General features: G+C 33.2%; 1 protein-coding gene across 3 annotated transcripts; it reads left to right on the forward strand.

Annotated features, from left to right (window-relative positions):
- Positions 1 to 983: 983 nt before the first annotated feature.
- LOC108460538 (uncharacterized) lies at positions 984 to 19,701 on the forward strand. 3 transcript variants are annotated; one of them, XM_017760056.2, is made up of 9 exons: positions 992 to 1,337; positions 1,422 to 1,641; positions 1,732 to 1,806; positions 6,261 to 6,358; positions 7,738 to 7,981; positions 8,344 to 8,460; positions 18,362 to 18,616; positions 18,808 to 18,884; positions 19,297 to 19,701. In XM_017760056.2, the coding sequence occupies exons 1-9, from the start codon at positions 1,224 to 1,226 to the stop codon at positions 19,474 to 19,476; spliced, it is 1,380 nt and encodes a 459-aa protein (XP_017615545.1). In that variant the 5' UTR covers positions 992 to 1,223; the 3' UTR covers positions 19,477 to 19,701. The 3 variants fall into 3 exon arrangements, with proteins under 3 accessions (XP_017615546.1, XP_017615545.1, XP_052881761.1); XM_053025801.1 differs by having other exon boundaries at positions 1,215 to 1,337; positions 1,463 to 1,641; XM_017760057.2 differs by lacking the exon at positions 18,808 to 18,884 and having other exon boundaries at positions 984 to 1,337.
- The last annotated feature ends 3,807 nt before the right edge of the window (positions 19,702 to 23,508 follow it).

The raw sequence follows: 23,508 nt of genomic DNA on the forward strand, positions 1-23,508 counted from the left end.
TATATTTAATTTAATTTATTTATTTATAAATAAATCATTGCAATATATGTAAAAATAATTTAAAATATAAAAATTTATTAATATGTATATAAATTTATTAATATATGTAAAAACAACTTTTACGGAAAATATTTTCAGAAATCTGCCAAACAACAGAAAATATTTTACACAGTTTTATCCAAACACCAGAAAATATTTTCAGTAAATCATTTTCCAGAAATCATTTTTCGGAAAATATTTTACTGGCAAACAAACAGACCCTAATTGTATGTTGAGTAGGAATATTTTTTAGCATGAAAAACATTTGAACTTGTGAAATTTTAGCATTCTGGGTAAAAATATTGATACTCAAGTTAGATTTTGAAAATTTTTAAAATGGTCCTTACTCAAGTTAGATTTTGAAAATTTTTAAAATGGTCCTTACTTCTCGAATAATTCTATTTCTAATATTTATTTAAATGTTTAATTAGTCATGGTTACATCTCTAAAGGTTGATAGTGGTAGCCGTTGCTCTTATTGAAATTGTGTATGCATGTGTATAAGTTTTGATAGTTGTTGTAGCATTTTGTAACTTGAGTCTGACAATCGGACCGAGTTAGGGGTGTACATTTCTACCAACGCGCTTACAAGTCTGGAGTTTAATTTACATCCCTACCCATAAAAGCCATGTGCAAAAGTTCAACATCTCTCAAATAGGGTTTAATCAAATAGGGTTTGATTAAGGGTGATGGAGGAACGAGTATATTTGGAATATAAGTCTCTAAATTTTGATCTTTTGCCTATATATAAAAAAAAATACAAAATATTAAATTCTAATATAACAAGAAAATATTTAAATTAAATTATATTAAATATAATAATTTTTTTACTATTTGTAATTGATTGATTAAAATGTAATTAGAGATTTTTTTATTACTAATTTCGGAAAGCACAAAATAAAAATTTGAGAGAGATTTGAGAATCACAAGGATAATTGAGATTGAATGGAAAAATAATTAAATTGGGGTTTATATAAAAAAAGGGATCTAATAAATATCTAACAAAAACCCCATTAATTTAGTCAAATTAGTAAGGACCCTTTCCTTTCCCTCCTTTTCAACTTTCTGTCTTTTTCTCCAAATCCAAACATCCTGTAACTATTCGAAGATTCAAAAAGATAAAAAAAAAAAAAACTTGCAATCGAGCATAATCTTTGCTATTTTGTTTATTGAAATTGGTGAAGAATGGAAGAAGAGAAGGAGAAGAGGAGGTGGAGTGTTGCGTACACCAAGCACATCAAACAGAAGCGCAAAGTTTATCATGACGGTTTCTTAGATCTTCACATTTCATCCAACAAGGTCAATCCTTCTTGCTTCTATACCTTTCTCTGTTTGTTTCAAATCATAATTTGGTGGTAATCATGGGCATGGCTGCCTCCACAGTTGATGTTGTACGATGAGTCCGACAAGCTTCTAGAATGCAGGATGTTGAGAAGAGATGAAGTCGTTAGCTCTGCCCAAACCCTCACTTTCGCTGCATATTTTGTTGACGTTGGCCTTCTCCAGTCTCCTCCTTATCTTAATTTTTCAGATGCCAGAAAAAAGAGCAATGAAGTCAAGCCAATTGATCGAAGTCTGAGCCCTTCACAAAAGATAATCAGAGGTTAGTTTCTTTGCAATTGAATTGTTAATAATTTTTGGATGTTTCTGTTACTAGTTTACTATTTTGATATGAGTTTCACTTGTATTTCAGAGTTCAAGAAGAATGAACTTCAAAAATATGTTGCTCTGCAAACTGGTCCAACTACAACGAAAGCTAGTGTCACAGGTTAGTTGATGAAAATGCTGCACTATTTCTAATGTTTATGAACTTCATTTTACTACTAAATGGAGCTTTTTGTAAATGACTGATTGCTATAACTATTCTCACCACTGCTATTCAGTTTTCATGTTGTCACTTTATGACTGTTTTATGCTGTAGTACCAACTACCAAGCGTTCTATTCCTACCCGCCTGGTAAAACAAAAAAATCTCTTCATTGTGGAGAGCAAATTTTTTCTCTCATATAATACTAGTCTGACATTGACGTTTTGTTTCACTCTTGGCATTCGGAAAATCACTTTAAGCCTATGATAAGCACGTATTGATTCTCATCATGGATGGATGAAAAACTACTTCTCACTCCGATTTGCACCTAGCTGAATCCCAAGCACCTAAGACTCCTTATCTCCTTATAGTCCAGGGCATTTGTATAAGAATCTTTATGTTGGAAGAACCAGTCCAGATAGGAAGTCTGCTCCTTGCTTCTTCAGATTCACTGTTTGAGTTCAATACTAAATCTATATATATTTGTTTTATCCTTTCTCATGCCTTGAAATAGAATCTTTAGTTGACTTCATTCAGAGTTGGTGAGCTTTTAAGTTGCTTAGAGTGGATGCTGAGTTTTGTCCCGCACATTCTCTCTGGAAATCAGTGATTGCAAAGATACATGCTGGGGAATGAAAGAAGTGAATTCATTTCCGGGAGAACTTTAGAACTGCTGATAGATCTCTCCTATTACACCTACCCTACCACCAAGTTCCATTTTTAGCTGGGGTTTTGCCTGATGTATTCTGTCGTTTCATAGAGCTATAATTTGGCAGTAGTCAGGGCAACTTTTATTGGTGGTGTTCTCACTATCAACATTTCAATTTGTTAGGATGTCATTTTGTTATTAGGTCTTTATATTCAAAAATTCTCTTTCTCTAAATGCGTCTCTCTTGTATCAGGTTTTTTTTATTTTTATTTTTAATAGAGATCCTATATACTTCTCCACATCATTTAGCTTCCTACTGTCAAAGGCAACCATTGGGCAAAGATCCTATTAATGGCGTAGTTTGGATTTTTGTACCTTACGAAAGGAACCATTGCATATATTTTTGGAACAGCTTTTGTTTTGAGAGAGTTGAAAGAGCACTTATCTCATTGATAGGTGCTATACATTCACCCTTTCTCATGTCTTTAGACAAAGACTGCATTCTTTTCTGCTTTGGTATCTTATTGATCAAAACTTGTGGTGCTGTTCTTTTATTGATAAAGAATTTAGGTTTCTCAAATGATTGATTTAAAGACCTATTAATGCCAACCCATGTTACCCAAATTCTTCATTTTCTCTAAAGTACTCACGTTCAACACCTATATTCTACATATATTTGGATTTAAGTATAGGGGTTACTATCCAGCAAATATATGGAGAAACTAAAAAAAAAAAGAGCATACTCATGTCGGAGATGTACCATATCCAACATTCATCCAGAGTCCAAGTAACATAGCATCTAACAATTGATTGGTGGAGCTGATCATTTTGATGTTCCAATTCATAGATGATCAAATTTGTGACTTAGGATATTCTCTAAACTCAAAAAATAAAAAAGTTGTGAGTGAGTTTAACAAAAAGAGAAGCAACTAGGATAAAAGGAAACAAGTGACTTAAGGAAAAAAATTGTTGATAGCTTGAACCAATCAAGTGAATCGTGATTAATATGTCTTTGATCGAACACTACTTGAAAATGTCCTCAGACTTCATTTACCATTGAGGTTGAAAAGTGCTTTTTAACTCAAACCATGATTTTAAGTCAAAAGTAATATAAACAAGTCGCTTTTTAAACCAAATCATGTTTCTAAATTGGGATTTTAACCTAAGCCAAAAAGCCAAAATTTTTAGTTTTTGGCTTTTGCAAAACTACTTTTCGTTGAAATTACTTTCTTATCCTCATGAAAGAAACAATCTTTTACTTTAGAACGTAATGTGTAAAATGGACATTTTACCTTCTCAATGCACTTTTTGACAGTAATAGTAAACGTTGTCAAACTTTTCAAAAGCACTTATCAAAAGTACTTTTCCACAACATTTTTCAAAAGCACTTTTTAACTTCAATGGTAAACCAGCCTTCAATGCTCTTGGAAATTCTTGATTGAATGTATCTATATGCGTTAGGATTTTGATTCAAGGATCTCTTTGTTTAAGAGACAAAATGTGATGGTCAAAAGATTTATTCAAACTCTTTCTCAAATTTGATAAATGTTGGTTGATTGTAGATTGATGAGTTATAGATCAATTCCCATAGCAATATTTCATTGAGATAAGTCCGACGTGGATGTGAAGTTGAACTTCAACTTTGTAGCACCTTGTTTTCATTACTGGTCATGTTGGTTGATGAACAGAGAAAGCTCTTAGAAAGCTAGTTTCTTTAGAGAGATGTAGTAATAATATCTGGAGAATCAATATCCTCATTTGCTCATCTGGTTGAGACTGGTGTTTGCAAAGGAAGCAAATTTTAAGGAAATGATAGCAATAATGGCGGGAGCTGGGAATGAGTGAGTGGAAAAATAAATTTGAATGTGGTGGAGCTTTTGGAAAAGAATGGTGAGCCTCACCATTACTTGTTTTGTGATTATATTTTCTGCTCCTCTTTCACTTAATTCTTGAAGATAGTTTAGTCAGCTCGCTTTTCTATTTTCACCTTTATATGCATATATACATGGAACATATATTTTTTAGTTTCTTTGTCAAGATTGATATGGCATATGAATGTTCTATTGTCACCTAAAATGCTACAGTTGGAGGCATATGTACTTTTCAAATTTTCATTTTTTTTTCTATCAGATCCAAGATAGATGCTCAAATACGAAATTTGAAATAAGATGGGAGAATAATTTAATGATTACTTTTTCATTTTATGCCTAAGTTCACATTCCATTTTTACACTCATCTGTTTAGGTTGAGCTACTATCACACAATGAAGCATGTGAAACAAAGTACCAGTTCCTGTTAATTCCAGACCACGAAAAGTATAAAGTGGCTATTTTTTTAGCAGTCTTTGGGTGAATGACATAAACACCACTGCCAGACAGATCGATCATTTATTCATATAAGCATCGTCTTGTTAAGGGGTGGAAACTGGACCCAACCTTTGGGGGAGGTGGCAGGTTGCTTAACTATGTGCTTGCAACACTATGTTGCTTCAACACTATTTTTTCCTTAGAGTACTTGTGTCTAGCATATATCCAGTTAGAAATGGGTAAGGAGGTCCAGCTTTTTACATATTTGCAAAACTTCTGAAAATGACCATACTACTATTGGATATCTATTGGGTGCAAACCTTATGAAAATGACCATACTCCTATTGGACGTATATTGGATTTGATACTCACTCTTGAGTTCAAGTAACACTGTCAACACCTACATTTTGTTTAAAGGGAAATTGTGATTGAGAGTCTAGGTCCTTGATAATCTGAGTCGACACTTAATGCTGCCCTGGCTAGATTAGAGTTAAGTTCTTACAAGGGTAACTTGTAGTCGGCAGTCAATAATGTGTGATTCATGGGGGCATGAATGCGTGATCCATGTGGAAGAAAAATATTATTTATATATATATTTTACAGTTCATGCTCTCTATATCATTTCTTATATTTTGGGTATTTAGGTTAATACTATTAACATAGAGCCTAAAGTGCTGATAAAATAGAGCTTTTTTAAAGTTTTGAGAAGAGAAGTTATAACATAAGTAATATTTGGCAAACTTAATGTGCAAGTGTTGTAGATTTAGAGAACTATTTGATAAGAATGGTATCACAAATCTAACTCGAAGAAATAGAAAAGATCAAGAATGTTTTAGGTAATCCTAAATTAAAGGACAAAGCAAATAAAAAAATTAATCAGGGGAAAAACTGAAGTAAATACAAAATTTGGATGTGAAGTAATATAATTCTCCTTATAGTTTTATGAATTACTAAAGAATGAGAATAGATAATAATCTCATTAAATATTAGTTATCACACATCAGTACGCTTTTGAAGACGTTTGGTTTTAGCTTCATCTAAAGCCTTTATGAACTTCCAATATAAGTTACATCTTCAAAAATTATGAGATACAAGCACCTAGCTTCTGCTCTAATAGGAAAGCTCTTCCACATACTAGGTCAATCACCCACTTGGACTTTCTTCTTTACCGGGTGCTAAGCTTAGGGAGTAGTTTATTGGTAGTTATGGTTGCTTGAAGCTTTGACATTATTTAATACTTGATGTTTTGAGGAGGGAAACTTGAATTTTGTATTTTCTTTTTCTTGGTATTCTATACTTGTATCTATACAGTACACTGGAACAACCAGCAGACCACTAACTTTTTGCTCTCTCTGCATATTTCGGAGAATTTATGCAAGAGATTCCCTTTTGATTTATTACATTATCTTTGTAGCTTCTTTCCACTCTTCCCCTTCAGACTAACATATTTTTGTCATTTAGAATGGCAGGTCTTGTATACTACACAAGTAACTCAAAAGGCCAAGAAGTACCATGATGGCTTCTTAAAACTCGTAAATTCTGCAGCGCTGCAGAGACAGGTCTATATTCCCAAACTTCATTTCTCCTTTCTCTTGGCAATTGGAATAATTTTCTTTGTCAAATATGAGAAATAAATTAGTTCGTGGCTTTTTTTTTTTTTTAATTGTTTGTTTTTCTATCACTTGCTTTATAAGTTTGGTCCCAGCCTTGTCCTTTTATATACTTAATTGTAAATTGGTTTAGATCCGTCTGCTCATAGAAATTGGCGTCCAGAAAATACTAGAAAATTCTTATTGGGAAATGTTAAGATTTTTCTTGAAAATCTGGATTTGTTTTATTTGGATGATTCAATCAGAAAAGCTTTTTCTTGTTTAATTATTTATGAAAATATACTTTTCTTTCAAGTAGTAATATTTTAATATAGTAGTTGTTTCTAAAAATATTATATCATTAAATACTTAAGTTAATACTATTTTATTAAAACATTGATTATATTAATATTTAAAATTATTAAAATATTATTTCAATTAATATAATTAGTACTAAATTATTCTCATTGGCATAAATATTAAAATATTAAAAACTATTTGTTATCAAACTATTATTTTTAATATTAATGATTTAAATTTTTTATTCAAACTTAAAATATTATATTATTAAATATTATTAAAAATACTTTAAAATAGTATTATAATGATTAAGATATTATTTTTAATAATGTTTATACTATTAAAATAATAATATTTTACATTAAAATATTTATCATTAGATGTATATATACTTATTATTAAAACAGTAATATAGAATTTTTAATTAAATATTATTAATACTAATTAAAATATTGATGGCGTTATTGTTTATTGTTAAAATAATAAAATTCATTATATTAATAACTTATTATTTAAATATCTTTAAAAGTTAAAATGAAACATTTCTTGTTAAATCTCAATTTTAAAAAATATGGAAAAAATGCCGATTGAGTCAGCTCCGTTGGCATTGTTGCCAGTGAAGTACGATGTGGGTTCAAGTGTGTTGAAGTGCGTTTATCTTCCTATATAAGGGTTGGGATAGATTATGAGTAGTTTTAAGTATTGTATCAACTTATAAACTTTTACTTGCACAATTGAATTAGATTTTCAAAAAAGAATATGACAAAAACCTATTCATGTGGGACTATACTTATACGAGTGCTTTTCTAGAAAAAAAATGTTTCCCTTTTTAGAAAGCATGTCTCATTTTCTACTTACTAATAAGTCATTATCTGTTGAGCAAGTCATTTTTCATGACACAAACATAAGAAGATACAGAAATCTGGTTTTTTTTTTTGGATACTATTTTCTGTAAAAACAAATAGACCGTTTATTCAATTCCATTTTTCTTTTAACTCCTCTTAATGTGTAATTAATGGTCAGACTTGGTTACTGGCTCTGTAATTCAGATTATGTTATATGATGGAAGCAAGAAACTAATAAATAGCAGATTCCTCAATAAAGATGAAGTAATACAATCTGGTGAATCAATAACGTTTGATGCTCATTTGGTAAATATTGGAGAAGCTGAAGGAAACCATCCAGGCCTCATGGACTCTGATGTCCATGTAAGCAATTATAATGCTGCTGGAAAAACAAAGATGATACACAGAGTGCAGAATCGTCTTAAAACCCGCAAATTGTTTTTGAAAGGTTAGCTGGTACCTGTACTGATAATTTAACTTGTATTTCCTTTATGGTACATGATTGAGGTTGGTCCTTTCTATCAGTTATTTTTCACATTCCATATGCTCTTGAGTCTTATATCTACTATTATTTCTGTAGCTCTCCTGAAGACTGAATTGATACTTCTCATTTATCTATTCTTTTTCTTTTTATGAACCCTAGCATGATTTTCCCCCAAGTTTGAACCTAACACTAGAAATTTTCTTTATTCTCTTTCTTCATTTCATAAAAGATTGTCTTATTTTTATAAGGTTTCTTTCTGTTCTAGTTTTTGGGTCTGTTTTAGGTACTGATAATCCCGTTGAAGTTTTTTTGGCTTAATTTTGCAGGGAAACCTCAAAAAATTGCTTCTTCAAAGGTATATTCAGATCCAAGTTTTATCATCCCAATTAGTGCTGAGACAAAATCAAGCCAGAATATATCTGCAGACAAGCCTTTACGTGATGGTAAATGTATTCTTTCCTTGATCTGATCATCATATATGACAAAGTCAACAACCTTCAAGAAAGTCTTTTCTTCCACCAATTTTTTCTTCCCTTCCATGCAAAATTTCATGTTTTTCTCCTCATAGTATCCATATACAGACAAAAATATAGTATGTGATGGTGTTTTTCAAAGAGAAAGTAGAGAACTTAAAAAAACAAAAAACGAGCAGCAAAGGAATGAAAAACAAATTTCTTTACATTCAACAAAGCATTATAAGTTTTTTAAGTCAATCAACTTACCAGACACTAGCTATTACCACTAAGTAAACTTGAAACTTGTAATACATTACTTGCTGACATAGATAAACTGAAAAATCACTTCAATCAGCACCTAAACACCAATACATGACCAAACTAAACTTCAAAACTTGACAAAAAACCAAGTCACAAAAGAACTAAGTAAATTAGTATGCAACTAGTTACACTCTGCATGCATCAAGTTGACTGCAGCTGCATGGTTGGCCATTGTGCAACACTCTTTCTTGGCCTCTATGGAGCAAATACCAATGCTATCTTTTAAGTTTCTGAATCTTGTAGCTCTAAGGGGCTTAGTTAAGATGTCTGCAAGCTGGTCTTTAGAACTACAATGAACCGGTTTCACTTCCTTTGATTGCTCAACTTCTCTCACAAAATGATATTTAATCTTGAAGTGTTTTATTTTGCCATGAAACACTGGATTCTTTGTAATTGCAACAGCAGGTTGGTTGTTACAATAGATCTCTGTTGCTTCCTCTTAATTCAAGGTCAAATTAGACAAGCTTCTTTAACCAAATGACCTGGTTGACAGTTGCTGCAGTTGAAACATACTTTGCTTCAGTTGTTGATTGAGCCACAATGTCTTGTTTCTTTGAACTCTAACAAAACATTGCTAAACCAAGTGTAAAACAATAACCTGATGTGCTCTTCATGCCATCTGTTGATCTAGCCCAGTCATTGTCTATTTATCCAACTAGCTTCAAGTCATTGGCCTTAATGAATCTAACTCCATGGTCTAGAGTCCCTTTGACATATTTTAAAACTCTTTTGCTGCCTTAAAATGAGTCTCATTGTAGCAATGCATGAACCTGGATAAAAGACTAACAACAAACATAATGTCTAGTCTAGATGTAGTCAAGTGAATTAAGCATCCATCAAGGCTTTTATAGCTTGTCTCATTTACCCTCTCAGAGTCTCCTTTGTTGGTGAGCCATTTCTCCTTGAGCAATAGGAGTGCTTGTTGGCTTACAGTTTTCCATAGAAAAATTGCTCGAAATCTTCAAGGCAAAGGCCGTTTGGCTTATGAAAATTACCTGTTGAGTTTGAAACACTTCCATGCCAAGGAAGTCATCTTCCCTAAGTTTGACATCTCAAACATATCTTGCATTTGTTTAAATTCAGTAACCAACTCATTGCTGCTACCAGTCACTAGCAAATCAATCACATACAGTGAGACTACGAGCAAGGTTTCCCTCTCAACTTTCTTCACATACGATGTTGGCTTATTGATGCTTCTTTTAAATCCCAAACTTGACAAATGAATGTCATTTCTTTCATACCAGTCTCTTGGAGCCTATTTCAGGCGATACAATGCCTTTTTTAGTTTGTAAACTTTGGTTTTATTCTCTGTTGCTACAAAGCTTTGTGGTTGATCAACATAGATTTTGTCCTTTAGAAAGCCATTCAAGAAGGTTGACTTTGTTGAAATATGTATATATTTTAAATTTATTTAGGTAGATAAATATTATTTAGGTAGATAAGTTTTATTCATATTTTAGGAATATTTTTATTTTATCTTTTAGTAGTTTATTAGAGTTAGGAAACTATTTTCTTTTATATTTTAGTAGTTTATTAGAATAAGGGAACTATTTTCCCAATTAGGATTAAAACTCTTTTCTCTATTTAAAGTTCAGTTTTCTAGTTAATAAAGAGAACAGTTTTATTAAAAGCTTTCTTGAAAATTTTCATGGTATCAGAGCTAGGTTAAATCTTTAGTAACATTATGGTTAAAACAGCCTTCACTGGAGATAAGAGGTCCAGTAATCAAACAGAAAAAGAAAGTTCTACTGTTGAAACAACTACCGAGAGTACAATGACTCAAGGGGCAGATGCGTCTCACCTTTCTTTTCAACTAACATCTCACAAGTTGAACGGCAAGAATTATTTGGAATGGTCGCAATCCGTAAAGTTAGCAATTGATGGGCGCCGCAAGTTAGGTCATTTAAATGGAGAAGTTGAGCAACCACAGGTGGGCGATCCAAAGATGAGCAAGTGGAGGTCAGAAAATTCTATGATAATTGCATGGCTTATTAATTCCCATGGAAGCATCCGTAGGTAAACTTTTTCTTTTTCTCCCAACTGCTAAAGATGTTTGGGACGCTGTGAAAGACACCTATTCAGATTTAGAAAACGCTTCACAGATTTTTGAGTTAGAAATAAAACTTTGGAAAGCTAAGCAAGGGGAAAAAGAAGTTACTCTCTATTATAACGAGATGATGTCTCTTTGGCAAGAACTGGATCAGTGTTATAATGATGAATGAGAGTGTCCCGGAAATGGTGTAAAAGCTATGAAAAAAGAAGAGAATGAAAGAGCTTATTTGTTTGTGGTTGGTTTAAATAAAGAATTTGATGAAGTGAGATCTCGGATCCTAGGGAAAAAATCGCTTCTAAAACTTCGTGAGATTTTTTCTGAGGTTAGAAGAAAGGAGACAAGGAGAAAAGTAATGTTAAAGCCAGGGTTTGAAGCTAATGATGATAATTCTGCTCTTGTAACTATTAAAAATAATGATGATAGTGAAAAAAAGAAAAAATCTTGGTGCGATCACTGCAAAAAATATTAGCACACTCGAGAAATGTGTTGTAAGCTCTATGGGAAATTGACAAATGGAAGAAAAAAAAGTGGCAATGGTCGTGGTTCACAATCAGGAGATAGCAGAGCTTTCCAAACAACTAATGGAAATTATGAGGGCCAAAGTTTTCTGGAAGGGTCTCCATTTACTAAGGAACAATTAGAGCATTTACACAAGTTTTTTCAATCACCACAATTTCGGATGAATCTTTCTATTCCTAACTCATCCAATAATCCTTCTTCCTCTTTTGCCCAATTAGGTACTAATTTTTTTGTTTTTTTCAGTGTCAAACCTTGTAAAACAAACACATGGATCATTGATTCTGGAGCTAGTGATCACATGACTAGTAGTCCTTTTCTTTTTTCAACTTACACACCTTCCGCAGGAAACAAAAGATCAAAGTAGCAGATGGGTCTTTCTCGGCAATAGTTGGGAAAGGCACTATTAAAATTTCATCTTCCTTGGTTCTACATGATGTTTTACATGTTTCAAATCTAGCTTATAATCTCATATCGATCAGTAAATTATCTCAGTCCTCAAATTGTCATGTTATATTTGATTCCTCAATGTGTAAGTTTCAGGACAGGGTCTCGGGGAAGATGATTGGCAATGCTAAAGAATTTGGTGGAATTTACTTTCTTGAAGACGATCATCTAAGTCAACCAACAACTACTTTATGTTTAAATTATGTTTCTGATTTTGATAAGGTTATGATTTGGTATTATAGGTTTGGACATCCTAATTTTTACTATTTAAAATATTTATTACCTAACCTATTTAAAAATAAAAGTTCTTCATATCATTGTAAATTTTGTGAATTGGCTAAACATCATCGGTCATTCTTTCCACCTCAAAAATATAAAGCCTCCAAACCTTTTTCGTTAATTCATAGTGATGTTTGGGGACCTTCAAGAGTCTCGACTTTTTTAGGAAAACGTTGGTTTCACATTTATTGATGATCATACTCGACTTTGTTGGGTGTTTTTATTAAAAGATAAGTCTGAACTTAAAAATGTGTTTCAGTCTTTTTATACTATGATGAAAACACAATTTGATGTGAAAATAGAAGTATTTCAGACTGACAATGGTTGGGAATTTTTTAGTGACCAATTAGGTATTTTCTTAACCAAACATGGAATAGTCCACCAAAGTTCTTGTACAAATACACCACAACAAAATGGGATTGTAGAAAGGAAAAACCGACATCTTTTGGAAGTAACTAGAGCCTTAATGTTCACTAGTCAGGTACCACGTTATCTTTAGGGCGAAGCCTTGTTAACAGTTACATATCTTATTAATAGAATGCCCAGTAAAACTCTAAATTATAGAACTCTTTTTCGTCTCTTTAAAGATAACTTTTCTAACTCTAATAAACTACTAAAAGATAACTAGGAATATACAACATAGGGATTCTAATAATGGGGAAGGCGAATTTATGATTAACATAGAAGTTAATGATGTTAATATTAATGAAAAGGAGTATGAAGGTGTGGAGTCTGATCATGAGAATAAAGAACAAACAAAGGAGTTAATTGTTTACTCAAGAAGAAATCGAAATCAAGAAAGTGGAATCCACCAAATTCATCACCAAGAATCCGACCCGCAAGATCCTGTCAAAAGTCCAGGTAAAGTTCATAATCCAGCCAATGTTTTTTCTGATTTAGATATTCCAATTGCCAAAAGAAAAGGTGTTAGAAATATTGTCAAATATCCCATGTCTAACTTTGTATCCTATAAAGCCTTGTCTTCAACATTCTCAACCTTTGTTTCGTGTCTCGATACTGTAAAAATACCCCAAAATGTAAAAGATGCTTTACAGGTTCTTGAGTGGAAGGAGGCTATTTTAGAGAAGATGTGCGCTCTTGAAAAAACAGGTACATGGGAAACAATGGAATTACCTGTAGGGAAAAAAACAGTGGCCTGTAAATGGGTGTTCACAACCAAATTCAAACCAGATGGATCTTTAGATAGATACAAACCTCGGCTGGTGGCTAAAGGGTATACTTAAACAGACGGGATGATTATCTTGAAACATTTACTCCAGTGGCCAAGTTAAATTCCGTTAGACTTCTTTTATCAATTGTTATTAATCTTGATTGGTCTTTACAGCAGCTAGATGTGAAGAATGCTTTCCTAAATGGGAAACTTAAAGAAGAAGTTTACATGGATTCTTCTCCAGGTTTTGAAGAAAAATTTGGAACTCGAGTATGTAAACTCAAGAAATTTTTGTATGGTCTAAAGTAGTCTCCTCGAGCTTAGTTTGAACGATTCACTCAAGTTGTTAAAAAAAAAGGTTACTCACAAGAGCAAGTTGATCACACAATGTTCTATCGACATTCACAAAAAGGTAGAATAGCAGTTATTATAGTTTATGTCGATGATATCATTCTTACAGGGGATGATGTGGATGAAATAAGGTGTCTCAAGGAGCATTTAGCATTAGAGTTTGAGATCAAAGATTGGGTCCTTTGAAATACTTTCTTGGAATGGAAGTTGCTCGATCAAAGAAGGGTCTTGTGGTCTCTCAGAAAAAATATATGATTGATCTTTTAAAAGAGGCTGTGATGAGTGGTTGCCGCCCAGCTGACACACCAATTGATCCAAATGTAAAATTCGGAAATAAAGAAGGTCGCTTAGTTGATAAAGCGCAATACCAAAGATTAGTTGGTAAGTTATTTTACTTATCACATATAAGGCCATACATAGCTTTTGCAGTGAGCTTAGTGAGTCAATTTATGCACTCCCCAATGGAGGAACATGAAGAAGCAGTGTTTCGAATTCTAAGATACTTGAAGAGTTCACCTGGAAAGAGCTTATTTTTCAAGAAATTCGAATAAAGAGGAATTGAAGCTTATACAGATGCAGATTGGACAGGCTCAATAACAGATAGAAGATCTACATCAGGATACTGTACATTTGTTTGGGGAAACTTCGTGACTTGGCGAAGCAAAAAACAAAGTGTTGTAGCAAGAAGTAGTGCAGAGGCTGAGTTTAGATCAATGGCTCAAGGAATTTATGAAATGATGTGGTTAAAAAGAATTATGAAAGAGCTGAGGAAACCAATAACTTCACCAATGAAGTTGTATTGTGATAGCAAAGTTGCCATTAGTATTGCTCACAACTCATTTCAACATGACAAAACTAAACATGTTGAGATTGATAGACACTTTATTAAGGAGAAGATTGAAGAAGGCCAAGTGTGCATGCCGTTTGTTCCTTCAAAACAACAGATTGCTGACATACTCACCAAAGGACTCTCTAAGACAAGATTTGATTTTCTTGTAAGCAAGTTGGGCATAATTGATATATATGCACCAACTTGAGGGAGGGTGTTGAAATATGTATATATTTTAAATTTATTTAAGTAGATAAATATTATTTAGGTAGATAAATTTTATTCATATTTTAGGAATATTTTTATTTTATCTTTTAGTAGTTTATTAGAGTTAGGAAACTATTTTCTTTTATGTTTTAGTAGTTTATTAGAATGAGGGAATTATTTTCCCAATTAGGATTAGAATTCTTTTCTTTATTTAAAGTTCAGTTTTCTAGTTAATAAAGAGATAACAGTTTTATTAAAAGTTCTCTTGAAAAATTTCAGACTTTACATCCAATTGATGTATCTTCCATCCTTTTTGAGCTACTAGAGCTAGTAGTAGCTTGATGGTGTCCAACCTTGCCATTGGTGCAAAGGTTTCAACATAGTTCACACCATACTGTTGACTAAAGCCCTTTACAACCAACCTGGCCTTAAACCTATTTTCAGGTCCATCAGGATTCATCTTGATTCTGAAAACCAACTCCAATGGTCTTCTTGTGGATTGGTCTATCAACAAGTTCCCAAGTCTGATTTTTATTAATCATGAATATCTCAACTTTCATGGCATCTCTTTATCCACTTTCTTGTGTAGCTTCTTCAAAATTTGCAGGTTCCAGTACTGTTAAGTCACATCTTTGACACACTTTAGCAATAGGCCTAGTGGATTTAATGGGTAAGTCATCAAATCCTTCATCTTCTCGAATCTCAATTTCAATAGGATGCAGGTCTGCTTCTTGTAGTTTAGCTTCAGTAGCATCCCATTTTCATGTACTTCATTAAACTTCACATCTCTGCTCACAAGAATCTTGTTGGTGAAAAGATCAAAGATCATGTACCCCTTTTTGGTGTTACTGTATCCAACAAAGATGCTTGGCAATGATCTTTCCAGTTTGCTTCTCTTCACAGCTAGCACATGTGCATAATTGATGCAACCAAACACTCTTAGGTGTGAGACAGATGGTTTGAATCCAAACCAAGCTTTAAATAGAGTCTTTTCTTTCACAGCCTTGGTTGGCAGTCTATTTAGCAAATACACAGGTATTTATAGCTTTTACCCAAAATTTGTTTGACAATTTGCTTTCAAACAACAAACATCTGGTCATATCCATCATTGTCTTATTCTTCCTTTCATAGACAACATTTTACCGTGGAGTGTAGATATTGGTCAGCTATTGCTCAATGCCTGCCTTTTTTCAAAAACTCTGAAGCCTTTCTGATGTGTACTCAGTTCCATTGTCTAATATGAGTATCTTCAAATTGTAGTTGGCTTGATTTTCAACAGCTACTTTGAACTTTTAGAAGATCTCAGCTACTACAGACTTCAACTTCAAGAAATAAACCCATCAGTGTCTTGTGCAGTCAACAATAAATAGACTAAAATACCTGCTGCCACTTATTGAAGAAGTCGTCATGGGTCTACAAACAACAGTATGGACTAGGTGTAATTTGTCATTGGCTCTTCAAGCTTTGTTGACAGGAAATGGAAGCCTAGCTTACTTCCCAAGCTGACAGACTTCACAAACATTTTTGTATGCCACTTTGGACATGTTTCCAATCAAATCAAACTTATAAAGCTGGCTAAGGTACCTAAAGTTAACTTGTCCCAATCTTTTGTGCCACAGACATGAGTCATGTACTGAGTTGGCATAAGCTTTTGAATTCATTAGATTCACATCTAGAACAAAGCACCTATCAATCATAGCCCTTGACACTAGTTCTTGACCAGATGGGTCCATAATCATACATGTTTTGCTTTTGAAAACAAGAGAATAATTCTTCTCTAGTAGTTGACCAACACTAAGCAGATTTTGGTCTATTTCAGGTACCAAAAGAACATCTGAAATTGATTTTGTACCTGAGGGAATGTTAATCAAGACTTCTCCTTCTCCTTTGGATTCAATAAACTTGCCAATTCATTTTGGAGACCAAGCTTGTATCAATCTCCTTTAAAATGCTTTCATTAGAAACCATATGTTTTGTGAAGCCATTGTCAAATAGCCTATATTTCTTGGCTCTGCTGCAAGTTGCAAAACAAGCAGTAAAAACATGCTCCTCCTGAGCTTGTCTTCCATTAGCAGCCTGAGTTTGGACATTGATCTACTGTTGCTGTTGTCTTTGCCCTTTTTTTTGCACTCCCTTCCCATGTGACCAAATTGTTTGCAGGCTCTACACTGAATGTCAGGCCTGAACCAGCCATACTTTTCCAGATATGTGGACTTCTTGCTCCATGGTGGATACTTTTTCTTTCCAGCATCTCTTTTTGGCTTTTCTTTCTTTTCATTCAAACTCTTCTTTCCCTCATAGCTTGAGGAGCTCGAGCCTTCTTGTTTCTGGCTTGGAATGCTCTTTTAGAATGCTTCTCTTGTCTACATGCTCTTCTTTTCTCTTGAGCATAAAATGATTTATCAACTCATACAAGGAAATTGTTGACAAGTCTCTTGAGTCTTCCAAGGAGGAAATTTTAGACTCATACCTCTTAGGAAGTGTTGTGATGACCTTCTCAACAATCCTGTTGCCACTAAATTGGTCTCCAAGTAACCTGATGCTGTTAACCTTTGCCATAATTCTATCTAAATATTGCTTAACTGTTTCAGCCTCTTTCATCTTCAAAATTTCAAAGTCCCTCCTTGGATTGATGTGTTGTTGCTGCCTTGTCTTTTCTAAGCTTTGGAACTCCTCTTTTAGCTTGTCCCAAACTTATTTGCGAGTCTCACAGGTCATGATCCTGGTGAAGATAACATCTGAAACACCATTTTGCAGGCAGGACATTGCTTTTTATTTCTTGTCACACTCATCACTGTGTTGCCTTATCTGAGCAAGGTAAGATTTGCTCTCAAGGGTGGTGGCTCCCTATCTGTTTCAACTACGTCCCACAAGTCATAGGCCTAGAGGTAAGTCCTCATCTTCACTGCCCAAATGTGGTAGTTCTCTCCAAGAAAGACAAGTGGTGGAGGTGGTGAGAAGTTTGCTGAGGACATATCTAACGACAAGAAACAAATCAGCTTTTGTCTTTCTCAACAAGAAACATAAATAAAAAACAGTGGCCCTCAAAGACAACAGGTTCTTGATACCATTTGTTGATGTTTTTTAAAGAAGAAAGTAGAGAACTTAAAAAAGAAAAAACTAGCAGCAAAGGAATGAAAAACAGATTTCATTACATTCAACAAAGCATTACAAGTTTTTAAGTCAATCAACTTACCAAACACTAACTACTACCACTAAGTAAACTTGAAACTTGTAAAACATTACTTGTATGCATAGATAAGCTGACTAATCAGCTCAATCAGCACCTAAACACCAGTACATGACCAAACTAAACTTCAAAACTTGACAAAAAACAAAGTCACAAAAGAACCAAGTAAATCAACGTGCAACTAGTTACATTCTGCATGCATCGAGTTGACTGCAGCTGCATGGTTAGCCATCGTGCAACAGTATGGAGATTCTCTCACTTGGCGCATGACTAGCGTGCGTGGTTGTTTTGCAAATTATATTCTTCTGTCCTGTGCAATGTACTCGATACTATATTATGTAATATTTTGGTATGTGGTGCATATATGCTACTTTCTGCTTGGATGTAAACTTTGACAATCGCTTAAAATATGCTTGCTAGGGCAAAACAAGTTTTTTTTTTCTTTTTTCGGGGGCAGCAATGCATGATTTTGATTAGTGCTGTACTGATGTCATAAGGAATTAATCTTTTGTTTTGTCTCTGCAGCTACTCAAATCCTGTCCATCCTCCGGAAACCTATGATACAAGTGGGCATAGCCACACAATCTATTGCTAAGAACGTCATGAATCCAGTCAGCTCTGTGAAGGATCCTCAAAATTCATATTCAACTAAAAACTTTATTGAATGTAGCCAGCTACAAGAGATATCAATAGCACACCATGGATCAAGTGGGAAATTGGATAATACTGAATCAAATGAATGCATAGACATAAAAATACCCCCCGATATCTATTCTAAAGGCAAGTTTAAGTTCTATCATGTGAAATTGCTATATTAGTTGCCATTGGCTTTTCCTAAATTATCATTAAATTGCCCCAAGAGGGACATAGTCCTAAGCAGAGTGAATAGGGTTTTCTATCAGAGAGGAAATGAGTACTGTTAGCCCCTTTAATGAAGTTCATCAATAATTGTGTGGTAATATTCTGACCAGGGCTGGATTCAGTAGCCAAATCCAGTTGTAGTGGCAATAAATCCTCCAAGAACACTGAAGTCAGAAACTTGCATCAGGTTTGGCTGTTTTCCGTCTGCATCCACAAATTTCTTTTTTTGTTGCATGTGCTATTTAACAACAGCTAATTATTCATGTATGAAGAGTATGAACTGGATGGAGGTTTTGTTTGCTTCCATTCCAGTTGTAGGCCTTAAGAAAGTTGAGAAGATAGATAAAATATCAGAAAAGTATGTCGTTATATGCAGCCATCAAGTGGCTTAAACTCTTTGACTGAGCACACAGATTCGACAATTGTATAGGCATTTAGATGGCAGGTTATGTATGTGAGGGGATGTGAAAACTTATACTCATTTGGGCTTTGCCAATCCTATGATCAATACTGTTGTGCTGTTCAGTTGTTTGCTCAAAACCACTATCTCTTACCATTAGTTTGGATGTTATTACAACTATGTCCAATTTCTCATGCAGGTTCACTCGGAAAATTTGGAGTCGTATACTAAATGCTGTAATGAAGAGTCAGTGCTTGGTAGCTGGAGTCGAGCTGCAGAAACTTGTCATGAGAGAGTTGGTCTAATGGAGGATTGTACAGAAGTCAAGAATTCAAGGGAAGCAGGTAGGTGCCCTAGTTTTGATCTTGGATTTGACTGAGATTTTTGATAATAAACAATTAAGATAGAGCGCAACGCCAAGGAAAAAAGAATCAAATGCACTTTTTAAACATTATTTTTCGAACCAGTGCCATTTTCATTACTTTATAGTCGAAGATTTTTCTCTTCAAACTGGTGTCTCCAAGTTTCCTCCGTATTCTCCTTTGTATCATCATCCATTTTTTTTTTCTTGAGTAATATACTGACTTGATAAGAACCTACCAAATCCTCTCACGATTTCTAAATATTATTGCATCACAGAAGTAGAATTATCTCATATATAGGTTGTAGTTTTGTGTACGAATGGACATAATCTAGGGTCGGGTTGCTTGTCCACTAAGGCTTTGGTACAAAGCACCATAACAACAATGAAGTTGCAAAACACAAATACAATAAAAGTTAAAAATGTCATACATGGCACAATGGACTTAGATCTCTACACAAATTAAATAGCGTTAAGAACAATGGACATTTGTGCTTATGTGCAATTTTATCCATGCATTAAATAGTACTAAGTAGAGCATTCGTAGTTTCGTATCTCTATTGACTATTTCCTCTAAATCTGTTTTAATATGTAAGACGAGATAACTAGGATTTTAAAATTTGTAACTTAAGCTTAGGCCAAGGTAGTATAAAGAAAATGATAAATTAGGCCCATAAATTAAAGAATCATAACAAATAAAATAAACTTAAAAGAAATATCATAAACGAATAAACATTCTCTTATTAATGCTTTGATATACAATTGATTTTATTCTTTTTTCCTTTCAAATTTTATTCTTTTAAAATTTTCTACATCTTTTTTTGTATTTTCAAATTGCTCTTGTGGGTTTCACATTATTTGGTTTAAAAGTTTGATCTTGTTGGTTTTGATATCAAATAATACAGAACTTAAAAGATCAATTTTTGGATTGAGGGCAAAAAAAATATATATATATATATATATATAAAAATAATCAAAGAAAGGAAAATATTATTTTAAGTGGAAATAATAACAAGTCAGATTTAATATAAAATAGTAAAGATAAAAAACAATTGAAAAGAAAAGTGATAAGAAAAACCCTATGGAACCCTTTAACTACCAGAGTTCAAAAATGGCAATAAAAATTGCCCTACGAAACCCCTATTAAAAAATCAACTAGAAACATTGATAAGAGAGACTTAGGATATGAAGACTTTCTCGTCTGAGCAAATAACTTAAAAGAACTTCAACTCTAAAAGCAAGTGAGAAAAATAATATCTTCACTGATTGATCCTAAAGAGGTTGCTTAAGCCTCCTATTTATAGTTTCTACATGGATTTTGAAGTAAAAATATAAATTGGTTTAAGTTAGCAAAACCCTATTTATTTAAGATAAATAAAAATAAAAAATAGTTCAATTTAAAAAATATATATATATATCGAAGATATATAAAATATATAATCTAAAAATATATTTTAAAAATAGAAGTAGTTCAAAAACTTATTTATCTAAGATCAATAAAAGATAATATTTATTACAACCACAAAAGATATTTGTTTGATTATTACATACATTGCCCAAAACTCAAATATGACTTTATCACAAGCAAAAAGCTATTTAATGTGGACTCTATCTGGATCATTCCTTCCTTTGAAAAGATTTGTCCTCAAATGTTTGACGTACTTCAACAAGTAAATATTTTTGTAATTGTAATGCCCCCACACCCGAGACCGTCGCCGGAGTCGAGTATGAGGTGTTACTAAGCTTAGTTTAACATTTTTAGAACTTTGAATTATTTGTTTCTACATTCACAGCTTTTAAGCTACTTGCGTCACAGTCACAAGAAAAATCATATCTCGAGTTACGAAACTCAAAATTAAGATCCGTAAATTTTCCTGAATCTAGACTCATAAAACTATCTACTAATTTTTTCTAGAATTTTGGTTGGGCCAATTAGTACAGTTTATTAGTTAAAGTTACCCCTGTTTCAGGACTCGACTGGTCTGACCTCTGTTTACTACGAACCACATTTCTCTCTGTACAAAATTCATATGACTATGATATTTGTTTATACTAAAACTAGACTCAATAAGGATTCTGAGGATATAAAATACACCACCTAATTATATCTTTACAATTTATGGTGAATTTCTAAAGTAGGAACAGGGGATTCAGAAACTGCTATGACTCTGTTTCACTAAAATTAAAATATCTTCTAACATATACTTCCTTTACTTGTTTCATTTGTTTCATGTGAAACTAGACATAATAAGCTTCAATTTGATATGTATTTCACCACCAAATTCAATTTCTATGATTTTTAGTAAATTTTCAAACTCGCGTTAGTGTTGCTGCGATATTCTGTTTATGGTAAATTTCATCATTTTTATGAGTTTTTATGCACTAAGTATCTTAATAGTTTTCCTTAACATCAAACATAATCTAAACTAACCATTTTCATAATTTATCATTATCAAGCATTTCCTCAACCATTTCACAACCATACCATAAGATCATTTACACAAAATGGGTATATTGCTATACATGCCATACTTAAATTTACAAGCCATTTACCAAAAATCTTACGGATAGTGTGGTGAGCCTTCGACCTATCCCGACTCTGAGTGGCTTGTCCAAAACTACAATGAGTAAGAAGGAGGAGTAAGCATAAATGCTTAGTAAGTTCATATGCAAATAATAAGTAACATAACAAGCAGTTATACCGATCAACATTAGCATACATCACTAAAACACATATCACATTTTTAATCATTCTTCATCATCTTATTACCTTATCGTGGTTGTATCAATACTCAACCCGAGGGTTAAATACATACCTGTCCAAAATATCCATTTCATATCACTTACCAATACGTCTCTTTACATCTCAAATTTTCCTCCATTTGAGTAGAACTTTACCCGTTGAACACATCGGAATATAATTCGGATACATGGATAACTTGCACATAAGTGCCACATATTCAATCAAGCAATCATGTAACCGCCCATAAGCGAACTCGGACTCAACTCAACGAGCTCGGGCGTTCGCATCCATAAGTGAACTCGGACTCAACTCAACGAGTTCGGATGCCTAGTTACATCTCAGGAACTCGGACTCAACTCAACGAGTTCGGACATTCGCATCCATAAGTGAACTCGGACTCAACTCAACGAGTTCGGATGCTCAACCATCCTAGTGACATGTCACTTGTATCCTAATCTATTCCTAAGGTTCAAACGGGCGTTTTCCTTGATCACTTATTCTTGCCGTCTTCCGTAGAATGCCAAAATCAATACTCGGTAACAATTATATTTTACAAGTAGTTCACATAATTTACATATTATTTGAAATTAACCACAAAGCATACATTTCATAATGAAATTCAGCATAACACATAATTAATATCAATAACTTAAGAATAACAATTATGCTACATTATTTACACATGAACTTACCTTGGTACCAAAATACAAAGATTTTGCAATTTAGTCCACAATCTTTTCTTTTCCTCGATTGAGGTCGATTCCACGTCTTTCTTGATCTAAAATAACACATTTAGCTTATTTAATACTCACATTATCAAATTAATCCTTAACTCAAATTTTGGAAAAATTACAATTTTACCCCTAAACTTTTGCATATTTACATTTTTGCCCCTAGGCTCGGATTAAACTTTATTCCTTATTCTTATGTTTTACAACATGCTGATCACTTTTCTCTTCTATGGAAACATCAAATTCTCACTCTAACATGTACTTGTGACTATTAGGTATTTTTACCGATTAAGCCCTTTACTCGTTTTGCTTAAAATCGAGTAGTACAAGTTGTCTAACATAATTTAAAACTTCATATTCCATCATAAAACATCAAAATACACAAATTTCACCTATGGGTATTTTTCCAAATATAAACCCTAGGTTAAATTATTGCTAACATAAGCTTTATCGAGTTAAGGGATCTCAAAACGTAAAAATCATTAAAAGCGGGCTTGGAATCACTTACTATGGAGCTTGGAAGCTTGAAACAAACCCTAGCTATGGAGAACCCTTGAAATTTCGGCCTAATGAAGA

The sequence above is a fragment of the Gossypium arboreum genome, chromosome 3 (assembly GCF_025698485.1).
Source record: "Gossypium arboreum isolate Shixiya-1 chromosome 3, ASM2569848v2, whole genome shotgun sequence".
NCBI lineage: Eukaryota > Viridiplantae > Streptophyta > Magnoliopsida > Malvales > Malvaceae > Gossypium > Gossypium arboreum.